The sequence below is a fragment of the Microcebus murinus genome, chromosome 5 (assembly GCF_040939455.1).
Source record: "Microcebus murinus isolate Inina chromosome 5, M.murinus_Inina_mat1.0, whole genome shotgun sequence".
Taxonomy (NCBI): domain Eukaryota; kingdom Metazoa; phylum Chordata; class Mammalia; order Primates; family Cheirogaleidae; genus Microcebus; species Microcebus murinus.
This window is the reverse complement of record NC_134108.1, coordinates 1917399-1934918: the sequence shown is the minus strand read 5'-3', so window position 1 is coordinate 1934918 and position 17520 is coordinate 1917399. Positions and strand designations below refer to the sequence as shown.

Here is a 17520-nt window from a genome sequence, read left to right as displayed (position 1 = left end):
TCAGAGGCCAAGCACCAGCTTTCATTTCCCTGTGTGTTTTCTCAGTTGAATTAACTCCTGTATTTCTGAGCTATGGTTAGGAGTAACAGTGTGACATAATGCACAAAAAACACATTTGCCATTTAGAATTCTTACATGCACATATATCGACTCTCCAGATCTTGAGATAATTTCTGTCAGTGTTTTTTCTTTTGCTAATCTTTGCATGAGTAATATTTTCAATTTAAAGACAAAGACATCCTAGTATTTGATGTTACTGGACATTCCTAGCCCAGCGTTATGCATAAGAAATGACATATTTTCTGACTGTTAATTGAAATCAATAAATCTTTGGAACAGACTAGAGCAACATATGGATCAAAAGAATGGGACGGAAGGCAAAAAAATGTACCAAGGATAATTTTTACACAGTAATCACCTCAATTTCTATGGCCTGGGATTGCAGGCTTACCAAATCCACTGATACCGGATTACCTAGACCAGGGGTCCTCAAACTTTTTAAACAGGGGGCCAGTTCACTGTCCCTCAGACCATTGGAGAGTGCGCACTGTGGGCCCAGGACGACTCGGCTGCTAAGCAGGACAGGCAGCGGCGGCGAAAACACCTGGAGGGGCCGGGCGCGGTGGCTCACGCCTGTAATCCTAGCACTCTGGGAGGCCGAGGCGGGAGGATTGCTTGAGGTCAGGAGTTGGAAACCAGCCTGAGCAAGAGCGAGACCCCGTCTCTACTATAAATAGAAGGAACTTAATTGGCCAACTAATATATATAGAAAAAATTAGCCGGGCGTGGTGGCGCATGCCTGTAGTCCCAGCTACTCGGGAGGCTGAGGCAGGAGGATCGCTTGAGCCCAGGAGACTGAGGTTGCTGTGAGCTAGGCTGACGCCACGGCACTCACTCTAGCCTGGGCAACAAAGTGAGACTCTGTCTCAAAAAAAAAAAAAAAAAAAAAAAAGAAACACCTGGAGGGCGGGATAAATGTGCTAGGTGGCCCACATGTGGCCCGCATGTGGCCCGCGGGCCATAGTTTGAGGACGCCTGCTCTAGACTGACTGTGAACGCATGACGTGATCTTTTAAAAAACAAATCATAACACTGTTCATTATTCATGACCAAGTTCAGGGACGGGGATTTGGAACTGATCCAAGGTGAGTATTTTTTTCACGGAAAGGTAAGAACTGCGCCGACAATGCCCCCCGGGGAAAAGGTACACAAGGTCTCTTTTCAACTTCTTATTGAGCTCGTTATCACCACAGCTGCCCCTCCACGAGCCCCTCCACGAGCCCTCCATGAGCCCCTCCACGAGCCCTCCACGAGCCCCTCCACGAGCCCCTCCACAACCCCTCCACGAGCCCTTCCACGAGCCCCTCCACGAGCCCCTCCACGAGCCCCTCCACGAGCCCTCCACGAGCCCCCCACGAGCCCCCCACGAGCCCCTCCACGAGCCCTCCACGAGCCCCTCCACGAGCCCCTCCACAACCTCTCCACGAGCCCCCCACGAGCCCCTCCACGAGCCCTCCGCGAGCCCTCCGCGAGCCCCTCCACGAGCCCCTCCACAACCCCTCCACGAGCCCTTCCACGAGCCCCTCCACGAGCCCCTCCACGAGCCCCTCCACGAGCCCTCCACGAGCCCCCCACGAGCCCCCCACGAGCCCCTCCACGAGCCCCTCCACGAGCCCCTCCACAACCTCTCCACGAGCCCCCCACGAGCCCCTCCACGAGCCCTCCACGAGCCCTCCACGAGCCCCTCCACGAGCCCCTCCACGAGCCCCTCCACAACCCCTCCACGAGCCCCTCCACGAGCCCCTCCACGAGCCCCTCCACGAGCCCCTCCACAACCCCTCCACGAGCCCTCCACGAGCCCCTCCACAAGCCCTCCACGAGCCCCTCCACGAGCCCCTCCACGAGCCCCTCCACGAGCCCCTCCACGAGCCCTCCACGAGCCCCTCCACGAGCCCCTCCACGAGCCCCTCCACAACCCCTCCACGAGCCCCCCACGAGCCCTCCACGAGCCTTCCACGAGCCCTCCACGAGCCCCTCCACGAGCCCTCCACGAGCCCCTCCACAACCCCTCCACGAGCCCCCCACGAGCCCTCCACGAGCCTTCCACGAGCCCTCCACGAGCCCTCCACGAGCCCTCCACGAGCCCTCCACGAGCCCCTCCACGAGCCCTCCAGGAGCCCTCCAGCCACAGCCAGTTGTTATCTGACTATTGATGACAGTCACTGCCCACGGTGCAGCCCTGTTCATGATAGTTTAGTCTTGCTCCTCTTTTATTTCTATTTATCTATTTTCGAGACAACGTCTTACTCTGCTGCCTGGGCTGGAGTGCAGTGGCGTCATCACAGCTCACTGGAGCTGGAGGCTCCACGAGTCGCTTCATTGTGGCCTTAACCTCCTGGTCTCAAGTGATGGTCCTGCCCGGCCTCCCAAAGTGCTGGGATTACAGGCGGGAGCCACGGCGCACGGCCTCTTGCCTGTCTTATAAAAAAGGGTTTTAATTGACAGATAATAATTGTATATATTTGTGAGATACAATGTAATGTTTTAATATATATTTGCATTGTGGAACCATTGAATCAAGGTAATTAACGGATCCCTTACTTCACAAACTGCGTTTTTTGTGGTGAGAACATTCTTTTAGCAATTTTGAAATATACAACGTATCATTGTCAACGACCTTTTGGGCCTTCCTTCTTCTGTCTAACTGGAACTGTGGACCCTTGACAAAGGGTCCCATCGGTCGCCCCACAGATCCTGACCTCGAGGCCTGGCCCGCCTGCGGCCGTGGGGAGCCGCTCTGCCCGGCCAGTGTCCCACCAGGAGGCTCGTTTGTCCTCGTCCCTGGGGCTGGCGTGCCAGCCTGTCCTGCAGAGGAAACGAGGACACGGCCTGGGTGTCAGCCTGGCCCTCCTGTCTGCAGGGGACAGTTCTGCCCACCAGAGGCCCGGAGGAGGCCTGGCCAGCCATGCCCCTGCCGCTGAGCCGCTGAGCCGCTGAGCCGCTGAGCCACTGGCCTGGGTCCCACGGTGGCCCTGGAGGTGGCCTTGTGAAGGGCTCCAACCCCCCAGCTGTGGGCTGAGAGCCACCCCCGCCCCAGGAGCCGCCGGGAGACAAGCCTGTGCGTGACCCCCGCTTTCTTTTTCGTCTTATTTTTCATCGTGGCAAAATGCACATAGAAGGTGCCGTCGGGGACCTTTGGCCCACTTGCGACGTTAGGTAACGGTCACCGCTGCACAGCAACAGAACACTCTCGTCGCCCCAAAAGCAAGCCGCCCGCTGGTCCGCGGTCATCCCCTCGCCCCGGGAACCACCCACCTGCCCCCCTGGATCCGCCAGCCCGGACTTGTGCACAGGAGCAGAACCACCCAGCCTGCGCCTTCGCTGTCCCGCTGCCCGGACTGCGCACAGCGTTTCCTAGCGCCCGCCCGGACCTGCGTGTCTTAGGGCTCCTCAGAGGCCTTTGTGATCTGGCAGGCACGGTGACCTGCCTGGGTCGGGAAGGTCCCGCCGGCCCACGCTGGGACGGCTCGGGCAGTGACCGGCCAGCCAGGAGGGGGCCCCGGGGAGCTGCTTGGTCCAAGGTCTGATTTGGGGCCCAGGCTCCGTAAGCAGCAGAGTCATCTGGGCTGTTCAGTGACTCATCTCACCCTGAATGATTGATCTTTACGTTAACAAAATAATTTTGACAAAATATGGTTGATTTGGGGGGGGGGAAGCAAAAAAGTTAACTCCTGGCGTTTTTTTGTGCTATTTTTGCCTAGGAGTCCTTAAACGCGTGATAATAATCTTGTTCTCATATTTAAATAAATGCACAGCGTCACTGTAGTAAAGCATTTCCAAATACGGGTACGAGGCTTGGTGGCATCTTTCAAGAGACCTGAGCGAGTGAACCGGTGACATGGTGTGATTTAATCGCGACGGGGCGCGCTGTGTTGCCAGAGGTGCTGTTGTTGCACACACAGCCACGCCACTGGTCCCAGGGACCCCGGGACTCGGACTATTGCTTTCTCTGGGACAGGAACCCTAGGTTTAAAAAACCTCACGTCACTTTCTCTTGGTTTTACTTTTCGCCACCTGGGACCGCTGCTTGCTCGTCAGTTTCTGCAGCTCCTGGATTATCCTCTTGACGTTCAGTCCGTTCCTGGAGGCGCCAAGGGTCGCCTCGTTGAAAGGAAAAACGAGGACGAAGTTGCCCGCCTGGGGGTCCGGGAGCACGCGGGGGGAGGTCTCGGTCTGGCAGGTGCGCGCCGGCGCGAGGGACAGGCAGGGCGCGAACTCCGCGGGCGGCGGCTGCCTGCTCTGCGGCCTGGGCTTGGCTGCAGGCGGCCCCGCCGTGTGCGGGCGCGGACGCGGCCCCTGCGCCGAGGATGCGCGCGCGCCGTCGGGACCCGGCCGCCCGGCCTTCCCCGGCGCGCAGCCGCCGGCGCTGTGCGGCCTCTCCACCTGCAGCGGAGACTCGCAGGGAGGAGGGCCGTCGCAGGCCACGCCCAGCCCGCCCGCGTCACCCTCCGCACTGGGCGCACCGGACGCCCCCTCCGCCGCCCCCGCCGCCGCCCCGCCGCCTCCCCCCTCCGCGTCCCGCAGCCCGTTCACGCAGACCAGCTCGATGATGTCGTGGACGAGCTTCCTCTTCACGGACACGTCCGCCGAGCAGTCCAAGGACAGGCCCGGGCTGTAGTTGACCTCCAGGAGCCACGGCTTCAGCGTGTCGTCCAGCAGAATGTCGAAGCCGAAGAGCTCGAAGCAGTTGGCGGCGGAGGGCACGGAGGGCGCGATGGCCAGGACCGTGAGGATGACCACGCAGTGGATCTGCTGCCGCAGCAGCAGGTCGTCCACGTCCCCGCTGCGCAGGTAGGAGAAGAACCTGCTGAGCGTCCACTTGCAGCCGTGGCCGACCACCTCCTTGACCTTGCCGTAGGAGGGCCCGGACCTGTTGACGCTGCAGTTGGTCAGGTGGGCGTAGTCGTTCTCCAGGTGGCCCAGGTCGAACTTCTCGGTGGCGAAGCGCACCAGGCCCTCCTGGTAGACGTAGATGGTCAGCGGCCGGAAGCCGGTGACGCACACGTAGATGCGCAGGTCGCACTTGTACCTGCCGACCAGCAGCGGGTTGCAGATGTACTTCTGCACCACGCAGGCGCGGTCCAAGGTGAGGTCCTTGAGCTCGCGGAAGATGACGATGCCGCGGCCGCGGGACAGGGCGGCCGGCTTGCCGATCCAGCAGCCGTGCCGGCCGCCCTGCGCCTGCTGCTCGCGGAAGTACTCGGCCACGAACTTGGCGTAGTCGGCGGGCAGCACGAAGGTCAGGGGGCTGAAGGCGTAGAGCGAGGGCCCGTACAGCCGCCGCATGTAGGTGAGGTGCCTGGCCAGGTGGTCCTTCCTGGTGAGCTGGGTGGTCCCCGGGTGGTGGTTCAGCCGCTGCCAGGGCTTCAGGTTGGCGTGCTGCGCCATGCGGAACGCGGGCGTCCTCCAGTAGAGGTTCCAGCCCTCCGCGCTCTGCTGGCGCGCGTCGAAGCGGTCCCAGCCGCGCTCCAGGAGGACGCTCTGCACCACCGCGGGGGTGGTGTTGTCCACGCGGAACACCAGGGGCTTCAGCGCGGCCCCCGCCCGCTCCTCTTCCGCCGTCAAATAAGGCCTTCGTTCCTAAAGATTGGAAATCAAAGAACAGAGGAGTTGGCCGGGCGCGGCGGCTCACGCCTGTCATCCCAGCACTCTGGGAGGCCGAGGCGGGAGGATCGCTCGAGGTCAGGAGTTCTAAACCAGACTGAACAAGAAGAGGGAGACCCCGTCCCTACTATAAAGAGAAAGAAATTAAGTGGCCAACTAAAAAAATATAGAAAAAAAAATTAGCCGGGCATGGTGGCGCATGCCTGTAGTCCCAGCTACTCGGGAGGCTGAGGCTGGAGGATCCCTTGAGCCCAGGAGTTTGAGGTCGCTGTGAGCTGGCCTGCCACCATGGCACTCTAGCCCGGGAAACAGAGTGAGACTCTGACTCCAAAAAAAAAAAAAAAAAAAAAACAGGAGTTGGCCAAGACATCATAATCAAGTAGGTATTTCATATTAAAGAGCTGGCACTGCCACGCCGGCTGTCCGTGGCTTCCCTGCGGTCACACTGTCTGGCTAGATGCCCACCTGTCCTCACAGCAGGCCCACTGCTGCTACCTCTGCAAGAACAGCTCCGCTCTTCCCGCCCACGCCTTTCCTCCGTGCTCGGAGCCTACTCGCATGTTACCTTCTTTTAGTGATGTGTTAAAAATGTTTGCGATTCACCACCACCAAAACCTCCGCAGACTAAGGGGCCCTGTAGACCTGCAGCTCTGTAAACCCTGTTGCCCCATAAAGTGAGCATTATTAAGAGCGAAAAAGGAAATGTTAATTTTTTTGTAGTTAAATTGAGTATGTTAAAAGAAGCTTGACGTGATGATATTACATGATCAGTAAGAGTTTCATTGGCCGGAGAAGTTTAAGGAAAACAGGCCAGATGACTAGGGTGGCTCTCCAAGTGTCCCCTCTGACCACGCCTGGCCCCCTGGACGCCTGCCGGTGGGCAGAGGCCCGGGGCAGTCAGATGAGTGGTAGTTTGTGAGAAAAGTGGTTGAGAAGAGAAACTTGAATTCGTAAACACCCATTTTGCGAAAACAATAATGTGACTATTCAGCCTCACATTTTGAGAAATAAACAGAAAATGAAGATTGGTATCATTCTGCTGAACTTCACAGAAGGAAAACAGGATAGTTTTTGAGAACTTGGTAACTGATGATGAAGCATGATGCTTCAGCAGGACCTACTTGGTGAAAATGTGGGCATTCTGATGAGACAATGTGCACATCAAGAATTCCAAGTTAAGGCCATTACGATTTGTGTTGTTCCTGCACAATTTATCACATAATTATATGAACAAGTTACTTGGTGGAAATTCTGTAGTGTTTGAGTGTTTCTGATCGAGGCGGAAGGAGTAGATTTTGACAGATGCCGTATTTTCAGTGATGCTTTTATAAGGAAGGAGGGAGGGAGGGAAGGAAGGGAGGGAGGGAGTGGAGGGAGGAAGGAAGGAAAGAAATATGGAAGGAAGGGAGGAGGGAGGGAAGGAAGGGAGGGGGGAAGGAAGGAAGGAAGGGAGGAAGGAAGGAAGGGAGGAGGGAAGGAAGGGAGGGAGGGAGTGGAGGGAGGAAGGAAGGAAAGAAATATGGAAGGAAGGGAGGAGGGAGGGAAGGAAGGGAGGGGGGAAGGAAGGAAGGAAGGGAGGAAGGAAGGGAGGAGGGAAGGAAGGGAGGAGGGAAGAGGGAAGGGAGGAAGGGAGGAGGGAAGGAAGGGAGGAGGGAAGGAAAAAAGGGAGGAAGGGAAGAGGGAAGGGAGGAAGGGAGGAGGGAAGGAAGAAAGGGAGGAAGGGAAGAGGGAAGGAAGGAAGGGAGGAGGGAAGGGAGGAAGGGAGGAGGGAAGGAAGAAAGGGAGGAAGGAAGGAAGGAAGGAAGGAAGGAAGGAAGGTGGGAAGGAAGGAAGGAAGGAAGGAAAGAAAGAAGGAAGGAAGGAAGGAAGGAAGGAAGGGAGGTGGGAAGGAAGGAAGGAAGGAAGGAAAGAAAGAAGGAAGGAAGGAAGGAAGGAAGGAAGGAAGGAAGGGAGGTGGGAAGGAAGGAAGGAAGGGAGGGAGGGAGGAAGGGAGGGAGGGAGAGAGGAAGAAAGGAAGGGAGGTGGGAAGGAAGGAAGGATGGAAGGAAGGAAGGAAGGAAGAGAGGGAGGGAGAGAGGAAGGAAGGAAGGATCATCTGTCCGGCTCACCCACCTTTTTCTCCATCTTTGAAACTGGGAGGAGTCCTGGGTGGGTGGAGACAACTCGCTTCCGGTTATGGCGTCCCTACCTCTGGAGCCGGCTGCTGGGAGGGGTCTGCCGCTGCGGTGACGCTGAGGGCCCAGGCTAGCGCGCCGCTGCTCGAGGTCTGTGAACACAGCAGCGTCCCCAGGTGAGTGTGCGCTTCCCACGCCCTCGCCTCTTCCGGGACAGGCAGAACGTAGACCTGGCGCAGTTATTAAAGACCCCATCGTCGCAATTTGCAGGGATGTTTTCACACTGTGTCCGGTGGTACTAACGAGTATTCCAAGCAGAGTGTATGCGTGTGTGAGGGTGTGCTGTTCATGTTGTATGTTGTGTGTGTATGTGGCATGTATGTGGTATGTGTGTTGTGTGTGTGTTGTATGTTGTGTGTATTCTATATGTTGCATGTGATGTGCATTGTGTATTGTATTACATATATTGTGTGTTTTGCCTGTTGTATGCATGTTGTGTGTGTGTTGTGTGTGGCATGTATGGAGAGGTCCAGAGTCAAATAATTGTGGTCCCTGGACTTAAAAAGTTGAAAATGTGTCTTTCCTTCCTCTAAGAAATATGTCATGTTTCCCAAACTTGCTTCATCACAGCACCCTCCTAAAGCCTGTGGGACCCCAGCCCCCGCCCCACAGGCCAGCGTGGGGAGGAGGCCGTGTGGGCGTGGGCCGGCGGTGGCGGGAACAGGCGTGGGCTGTGCTCGCAGCGCGGGTCTGCAGACCCGTCCCCGCCTGCCGCAGAGCCGGGAGGTCCGGCCGCCGCGCTGGAGTGTCATCCAGAGGCCAGACGCAGAATTAAGAACGCTTTCTTCTCGACAGAGTTCTTTTGGAGCTCCCTCAAACTTCTTGTCTCCTGCCTTTTGCAGGCTTGGAGATGCCAACAGCAGCAAACTGATTAAGAAAAGTGTGTGGGCCGGGCGCGGTGGCTCACACCTATAATCCAGCACTCTGGGAGGCCGAGGCGGGAGGATCCCTTGAGGCCAAGAGCTCAAGACCAGCCTGACCAAGAGTAAGACCCCGTCTCTCCTGAAAATAGAAAAAATTAGCCAGGCGTCGTGGCGAGCACCTGTAGTCCGAGCTACCTGGGAGGCTGAGGCAGGAGGATCGCTTGAGCCCAGGAGTTGGAGCAAGGGCAGAGGCTAGGCAACTGTCATTTGAACACCTCACTCTTCACCCATTGCCCAGATGGAGCAGGCCAATCACAGGAGCTGACGGGACCTACACACTCTATTCTGGAAAGAAGTCTTTAAATATCCTCTCCGGGCCGGGCGCGGTGGCTCACACCGGTAATCCTAGCACTCTGGGAGGCTGAGGCGGGAGGATTGCTTGAGGTCAGGAGTTCGAAACCAGCCTGAGCAAGAGCGAGACCCCGTCTCTACTATAAATAGAAAGAAATTAATTGGCCAACTAATATATATATATATATATATATATATATATATATATACACACACATATATATATATAAAATTAGCCGGGCATGGTGGCGCATGCCTGTAGTCCCAGCTACTCGGGAAGCTGAGGCAGAAGGATTACTTGAGCCCAGGAGTTGGAGGTTGCTGTGAGCTAGGCTGACGCCACGGCACTCACTCTAGCCTGGGCAACAAGTGAGACTCTGTCTCAAAAAAAAAAAAAAAAAATATATATATATATATATATATATCCTCTCCGAATTTAGAAAACCTTCCTTGGAGCTGTACTTCTCAGCCTCTCTGGGCGTCACCCTGACCTGTCATGACTGAGGTAGGTCCAGGTGTCATTTAATTCACAATATGTAAACCACCAAACTGTGACTCAAAAACAATAGAGATACAGAGTTATATTAGTAACATCACGTCTCCAACTTGCACTCCAAATGCTTCCTCCATTCTCCAGGCGTGGGCTGCAGGAGGGGTGTGGGGGGGGGCTGCAGGAGGGGTGTGGGGGGGGCTGCAGGAGGGGTGTGGGGGGCTGCAGGAGGGGTGTGGGGGGGCTGCAGGAGGGGTGTGGGGGGGGCTGCAGGAGAGGTGTGGGGGGGCTGCAGGAGGGGTGTGGGGGGCTGCAGGAGAGGTGTGGGGGGGCTGCAGGAGGGGTGTGGGGGGGGCTGCAGGAGAGGTGTGGGGGGGGCTGCAGGAGGGGTGTGGGGGGGCTGCAGGAGGGGTGTGGGGGGGCTGCAGGAGGGGTGTGGGGGGCTTAGGAGGGGTGTGGGGGGCTGTAGGAGGGGTGTAGGGGGGATGCAGGAGGGGTCTGGGGGTTTCAGGAGGGGTCTGGGGGCTGCAGGAGGGGTGTGGGGGGCTGTAGGAGGGGTGTGGGGGGCTGTAGGAGGGGTGTGGGGGGCTGTAGGAGGGGTCTGGGGGCTGTAGGAGGGGTCTAGGGACTGTAGGAGGGGTGTTGGGGGGCTGTAGGAGGGGTCTGGGGCTGCAGGAGGGGTCTGGGGGCTGTAGGAGGGGTGTGGGGGGGCTGCAGGAGGGGTCTGGGGGCTGCAGGAGGGGTCTGGGGGCTGCAGGAAGGTCGGTGGGCTGCAATACGGGTCTTGGGGGCTGCAGGAGGGTTCTGGGGGGCAGCAGGAGGGGTCTGTGGGGCTGCAGGAAGGTGGGAGGCTGCAGGAGGGCTCTGGGAGGCTGCAGGAGGGTCTGGGGGGCTGCAGGTGTTGGACTTGGCCACTGAGAAATGTCACCCACTGGAAACTCTACCATCAGAATCCTTATCTGGAAGGAAAATACCAGCCACCATCTAAATCCTGAACCACCGTTTAACTCAACTCGGTAAAAACCTAGAACAAATAAAAACCTACCGAACCTCCCTGCATGCTGCGGACACACAGGTTTCTCAGCACACAGGGCTCCTCTGTCTCTCGCTGGCTTTCACTCAGCGACTTAATCAGAGTGCCACTGGCATCTGAGGAGCGGTGACTGCCGACTCTTTAGAAGCCACAGTCTGGGCATTGCTGGGCCGTCACGGTAATTGCAGGGTGCTGTGAGTCTTGGGTCTGGCTCACCCCAGACACAGACTCTCCTGGTCTAGGAAGGGGGACGGGGCACCTTCCTCACACCCTGATGACATTCCTGGGCACATGGGTCCCGCGGGAAGGACGGGGCCCAAGAAGGATGTGTTCCGTCACTGTGGGCATCCCACCTGCTGGGCAGGGCCAAGGAGGAGGCTGGCCCCGGAGACCCGCAGCCTCTGCAGCCAGCAACTCCCGGTTCTAAACTTGTCTCCTTCCCAAACAGGAGCTTGGAAAAGAACTGGATGGCCCGCGGCGTGGCTTATTTTATTTTATTTTATTTTGACAGAGACTCACTTTGTTGCCCAGGCTAGAGTGAGTGCCGTGGCGTCAGCCTCGCTCACAGCAACCTCAAACTCCTGGGCTCAAGCGATCCTCCTGCCTCAGCCTCCCGAGTAGCTGGGACTACAGACATGCACCACCATGCCTGGCTGATTTTTTTATATATATATTAGTTGGCCAATTAATTTCTTTCTATTTATAGTAGAGATGGGGTCACACTCTTGATCAGGCTGGTTTCGAACTCCTGACCTCAAGCAATCTGCCTGCCTCGGCCTCCCAGAGTGTGTGTGTGTGTGTGTTTTGAGACAGAGTCTCACTCTGTTGCCCGAGCTGGAGTGCTGTGGCATCAGCCTAGCTCACAGCAACCTCAGACTCCTGGGCTCAAGCGATCCTCCTGCCTCAGTCTCCCGAGTAGCTGGGACTACAGGCATGCGCCACCATGCCTGGCTAATTTTTTTTCTATAGATTTTTAGTTGGCCAATTAATTTATTTCTATTTATAGTAGAGACGGGGTCTCGCTCTTGCTCAGGCTGGTCTCGAACTCCTGACCTTGAGCGATCAGCCCACCTCAGCCTCCCAGAGTGCTAGAATTACAGGCGTGAGCCACCGCGTCTGGTCACGGCTTATGTTTTATAGGCATATTCAGTGCTTCCAGGACAGACAGCCCAGGCAACTTGCCACCTGAACCGGTATCAAGCTATAGCATTGAACTGTGAAACGCCGTGAATCCCAGTCATCGCTGGTCTGAGAGAGGAAACATTTTGCAATTGGGGGGTGAGGGGGAGGGGGGCCTTCTTAGGCGACCCTGACCACCAGATGCTATCGGTTCCCACCAACATCGAATGAGCAATTTCTCTAAGAAAATGTCAGTCAATGAGTATAAGCAATGCTGCCATTTACCTCTAAGGTGCACAAATAATGAAAGAAATGAAATGGTACCTTTTTATATAAAAAGACCTACACTTTTAGGACTTCAAAAATTAATCCCAAGAGCACTTCCTCTGCCTTTCTTTGGAATTACTGGGGATTTAGTCTAGGGAGCCTACATTTGCACGTGTCTCTTGTGAAAATGTGGTTTCATTCACTTTTTCGCTATTAGTATTAATAGCTGCCACTGCGGTCAAGCTGCAAATATCCCTTTTTTATCAGATAGGAACAAACAGTAGCCGTCGGCCCCTGGAGCGATTTTTCCAGGTCAGTGGAGCTGGTTCGTGAAGAACAGTCACCCGCAAGCGTCGTCTTGGAAACGGTCACTGTCTCACTGGGCCCTGTCCTGATGCATAGTTTACAGTTCATATGGAATATAGAATGCTTCTCACACTAAAATAAATGTATACATATGTATACATTTGTATATGTATAAATGTATACATAAAAACACAATTTGTTTCTACAGGCGCGGTGGCTCACCGCTGTAACCCTAGCACTCTGGGAGGCCGAGGCGGAGAGATCGCTCAAGGTCAGGAGTTTGAAGCCAGCCTGAGCAAGAGCGAGACCCCGTCTCTACTATAAATAGAAATTAATCGGCCAACTAAAAATATATAGAAAAAATTAGCCGGGCATGGTGGCACATGCCTGTAGTCCCAGTTACTGGGGAGGCTGAGGCAGGAGGATTGCTTGAGCCCAGGAGTCTGAGGTTGCTGTGAGCTAGGCTGACGCCACGACACTCACTCTAGCCTGGGCAACAGAGTGAGACTCTGTGTCAACAAAAAAACAACAACAAAAAATTTATCCCATTATTTAAGTTTGTCAACTTAAAAGAGTTCATAAGTAAATTTTCTTTTGAATAAAAGTTGTATTGCTTTGAACCCAGACTAATTACTGGATATTATCAGATCACAGACGGTGCCCTACTTTTTGTGTTAATTATTGGGAAAGTTCTCTTTCTCAATAAAGCTTTAAGATCCCTGAGGTCCCAGCCCCGGTCCAGTGCGCAGCCCCTGCCCTGAGACTCAGTTTCCACAAACCCTGCCGGAGAGCTGGCGTGAAATGCAAATGCCATCGCCGTCCCAGGCTGAGGAAGCTGACTCTGCCCCGTGCAGGCCGGGGACAGGAAGCCGTGGTCTTTTCCTTCACCGTGACCTTCTGCCCATGGTGGGACGTCTGCAAGGCCTGGTCTCCTCTCGCCGCCACTTCCCGCCCCTCCTGTGCCGCCCTGAGCCCGAGCAAAGCCGCCTCTCTCTCAAGGCCTGGGCGGACACCCAGGACCGCCGGAGCCCCTCCCTGTCCCCACGCTGTGGGATTCTCGGTCCCTCCATGGAGTCCCCACCATGAGACACTTACCTTACAGGAAAAATCACACTCTGTCCTGAATTACAGCTGCCCGAGTCCCGTAGCCAATCCCGCTCAGTCCCACGACCCTGGCATCTGTCGCAGCTCCCGGAAAACACTGCCCGTCCGGTATGTTCTGGGTGAGCTCAGCTGAATTCCCTCTGCCCGCTACGGGGGTGCGTCTAAGCCACGCTCCTCCCCTTGGTGACTTCAGTCGCGGGAACTGTGTCTGCCGCCTGTACTCGCGGGTCACCAGCGCCTTAGCACGCAGGAGGCAGGACACGCGTGTTTTGGGTAGGGAAGCGGGTTGCAGTCGCACGACCAGGTAGGCCTGGGCCGTGCTCCTCCCAAGTCCACGTGAAGGGCGGAGCGTCTGTCACCTGTGCGGGGACAGGGCGCACTCACCGCTCCCGGCTGTCTCGAGTCCCGGGTGGAGGCAGCACGCGCCCTGCTCTGGCTCTGGTGTCGCTCCCTGGACTGACCCCGGCTGGCCCAGTGTGAGGGTGGCAGGAAGGGCCTCATCAGCCGCGTCTCCAGGGGGTTGTGGGTCTCGCCAGATGAAATGGGCAGGGAGACTGCAGGCCCGGTTGCTTAGCGACGCGAGGCCTGCGTCCTCACAAAGGGGGGGCTGCCCGCCGCCTGGGTCCCAGGCTTGAGGGCTCACTGCACCTGCCCGCCTCGGCCCCAGACCCTCTCTTCCTACGGGGCGCTGCGAGCCACACCTGCACCCCACCTGTGCCCGCCGCACGTGCCTCTTCTCCCTGGGCTCTGACGTGCTTCGCCCTAGTGGGAGCTAAAAATATTTTATTTCCACATGTAAACAGTTGCGTTTCCAACATTAATCTTTCTTTTTCTTTTTTTTTTTTTTTTTGAGACAGAGTCTCGCTCTGTTGCCTGGGCTCGAGTGCTATGGCATCAGCCTAGCTCACAGCAACCTCAGACTCCTGGGCTCAAGCGATCCTCCTGCCTCAGCCTCCCGAGTAGCTGGGACTACAGGCGTGCGCCACCATGCCCAGCTAATTTTTTCTATGTACTTTTAGTTGTCCAGCTAATTTCTTTCTATTTTTAGTAGAGATGGGGGTCTCGCTCTTGCTCAGGCTGGTTCCGAACTCCTGAGCTCAAGTGATCCTCCTGCCTCAGCCTCCCAGAGTGCCGGGATCACAGGTGTGAGCCACCGCGCCCGGCCAAGTTTCCAACATTAATCTTAATAATTTTGTCTGAGCAAAGTTTACTCCAGAGAGCCCACCCGGGCCGCCCTGCCGGCTGGATCTCGCAGGGCCGTGCCTTCGCCCTGCCGCTCAGACGGGTCCTGCAGGAGCCCAAGGGGACATGGGGGCACCTCAGTGCCGCGGAGGCGTCACTCCCGGCTCACGCGGGCCCCTGTTGCTCCGTGTCTGCTGCCTGTGGTCATCTGTTCCGTCACAGGCGTCACAACCTTCGGGAACAACAACTTGCGTCACGTCCCTGATATAAAACCCGCTCGGCACGACCCGGAAATGTTGGCTGCCTCACGTGAAGCACAGGGGAAACATTGCAGGCTTTCTCGTTAGCAAACCAAGAATATGAGTCATTCCCCATATGCCACCTGCAAGGCATTGTTCTTTTCCGGTTTGACATGTTCACGTGTTAATTATTTACTGTCACCCCCCAGCCGTGCGTGGGAGTGAACTTCGCAGACTGAGCTGTGACTGAGCCCTTCCTCCAGCCCGTTCCCGAGAGCGCACAGTGACGGTGGCTTGGCGAGGACCGTCGATGAGCAGCGAGCAGTGAGCACCGCCGGGGAGGGGATCCGGCTCAGGTAGCGGCAGCCGGGCCGGGACTATCCAGTGCAGCAGTTTATAAATCCAGAGTTTATCAGGTCACTTTGGAGTTGTCCCTTCGAGGTCAGAGGCCCACACACACGCCTGCGAGACTGCACACCAGCTCTCCGCCTGGGCATCGGGCAAGCAAGGGAGGAGCTGTCTGTGTTAGAAGAGATTGCTCAGGGCCGGGCGCGGTGGCTCACGCCTGGGATCCCAGCACTCTGGGAGGCCGAGGCGGGCAGATTGCTCAAGGTCAGGAGCTCGAAACCAGCCTGAGCAAGAGCAAGACCCCGTCTCTACTAAAAATGGAAGGAAATTAGCTGGGCAACTAAAAATACATATAAAAAGCCAGGCATGGTGGTGCATGCCTGTAGTCCCAGCTACTCGGGAGGCTGAGGCAGGAGGATCACTTGAGCCCAGGAGTCTGAGATTGCTGTGAGCTAGGCTGATACCACGGCACTCTAGCTCGGGCAACAGAGTGAGACTGTGTCTCAGAAAACAAAAAAAACAAAAAACAGGCAACAGTGCTTACCTGTTGAAAATGCATCGGCCGTTTCAGAACAGGAGGAGGTGCGGCCCTGCTCTGCTCCACCCACTGCTCAAACTGAAATAGGTCCTTGCGCCCTGACACTGGGGCGAGATGGTGTTTGGGCCTGGAGTTCAAGGTGGGGCCTCTCCACCCTGCTTAGAGTGTCTGTCACGACACCCGTGGGCCGGAATATTCCGCAGGGAAACCTAGTCCCAGGGAGAGACTCGGGGCTGCAGCAACGGCTGTGGCCACTGTCCCGTCTCACTAGCCCTCTAGGTCCACCCGTCAGCTCCCTGGGACACTCAGCCTCGCCACCTGAGGCGGTGGGTGATGTCTAGCGCAGGAGCCCAGAGAGCCTTCCTCCCACCTCCATGAAAAAATCAAAATGAAATAAAAATCAAGATTTCTAACGCTCCCCTCTGCCTCTGGGCTGGGGACCCTGGCAGTCCTCGCTCTGATCTGGACACGTCTGCAGTGGCCCCCCAGGCCGTGCACACACACTTCCGAGGTCCTTCCCTGCTGGTCCCCCGCCTCTCGGCCACCAGGCCTGGGCCATGTCTCCAGGATGTTCTGCCAGGGCCTCGCTGCCCCGGAATGTCCCTGACTAAATTACAGCATTCCAGGTTCGACATGCTGACCCTGAGAATCCGAAGGTCAGTCCCAAACCAGACTTGTCCCAGCCCCGATTTGCGCCCAGGAGCACCTCGCCGCTTACCTACCACATCTGAAACCTGCAAGCCGGAGGGACGTCCCAGGCCACCGAGAGGGAGGCCGTGTGCACAAATACTCATGAGCTCTGTGCCGTGGGGACTGGGAAGGGTCGGCCCTCTGCCCCTCTGCACGGGGTGGCACTGGCAGCAGATGGGAAGCCACGTGCGGCAGCAGCCCGAGGACACCCGGCGCTGGCTTTATGCAGGAGGTCACTGCAGACCTCGAGGAGGGGGGTGGCATTCCCTGTGTCCGGGACATGATTTGGGCAGAGACGGAAGCTGCGTGGGCTCGGGGCCCACCTGGGATAGAGCCAGACACTTCGGGGAAGCGCTGGAGAGCGAGATTGGTGAGCGGGTGGACAGTAGAGGGGCAGGATTCAGCCCACAGGGCGGCTGGAGTTGAGACTGCCATCTTCAGACGGGGGACATCAAAGGTCTGCACGGAGGCCTGTGGCCATTGGTGCTGTGCCTCAGCAAAGCTGTTCTCCCTGAAGACCCCAGGGGTGGCGGTGGGGTGGGGGGGACGAGCCCTGCAGGAAGATCTGGAGAGACCTGGGAGGGAAGGGGTAGGAAGTGGTCGAGGCTCCGTGCATGGGACAGAGGACACTGGTCAGAGAACCGGAGGGGGGATGCATGGTCACACCGAGGGGAGTCCAGCCCGATGACGGGAAGACAGCCAGCGGTCAGGGACGGGTGCGGAGGGCGGATTCAAGCATGCGGGGAAATGCCAAGCTGGGCTCGGGCGGGTGGCGTTTGAGAGGCGTGAAACATAAGCCCGTGGAGGTTGCGATTTCATGTTTATCTGGCCACCGCCCGTGTCCTCGCTGGGCTGACCCGGGGAGAGGCCCCGTCCGTATCCGCTCCCCACCCCGGCTCCAGCGAGGCCCGCGTCCGCCCCAGGGCTCGGCGGCGCCGGCCGCCTTCCCGAGAGGCCCGCTTTCCTCTCGTGACAGACCTGGGGCACCTGCTCGTGCCCCGCTGGACGCCACAGAGCTGCAGTTCCAGGGTGGGTGTCGCTCCCACAAAAAAAGTAAACGTAGTGCCCACATGTAGCTGCGGAGCTGCCTTCGCAGCGGGGCTAGAAGCAGCCGTGGGGGCAGGAACCCAGGAGGGAAGGGGCGGAGAAGGC

The 17520-nt window shown here is 57.3% G+C and overlaps 1 protein-coding gene across 1 annotated transcript; it reads right to left on the bottom strand.

Moving 5' to 3' along the window:
• Positions 1-3911: 3911 nt before the first annotated feature.
• On the bottom strand, positions 3912-15699 carry TTLL2 (tubulin tyrosine ligase like 2). Its single transcript, XM_076002763.1, has 5 exons — positions 15685-15699; positions 15075-15169; positions 10588-10714; positions 7853-7930; positions 3912-5640 (listed from the first exon to the last, which is right to left on the bottom strand). Exons 1-5 carry the CDS (start codon positions 15697-15699, stop codon positions 4045-4047), a joined length of 1911 nt encoding a protein of 636 aa, XP_075858878.1. The 3' UTR covers positions 3912-4044.
• Positions 15700-17520: the final 1821 nt, after the last annotated feature.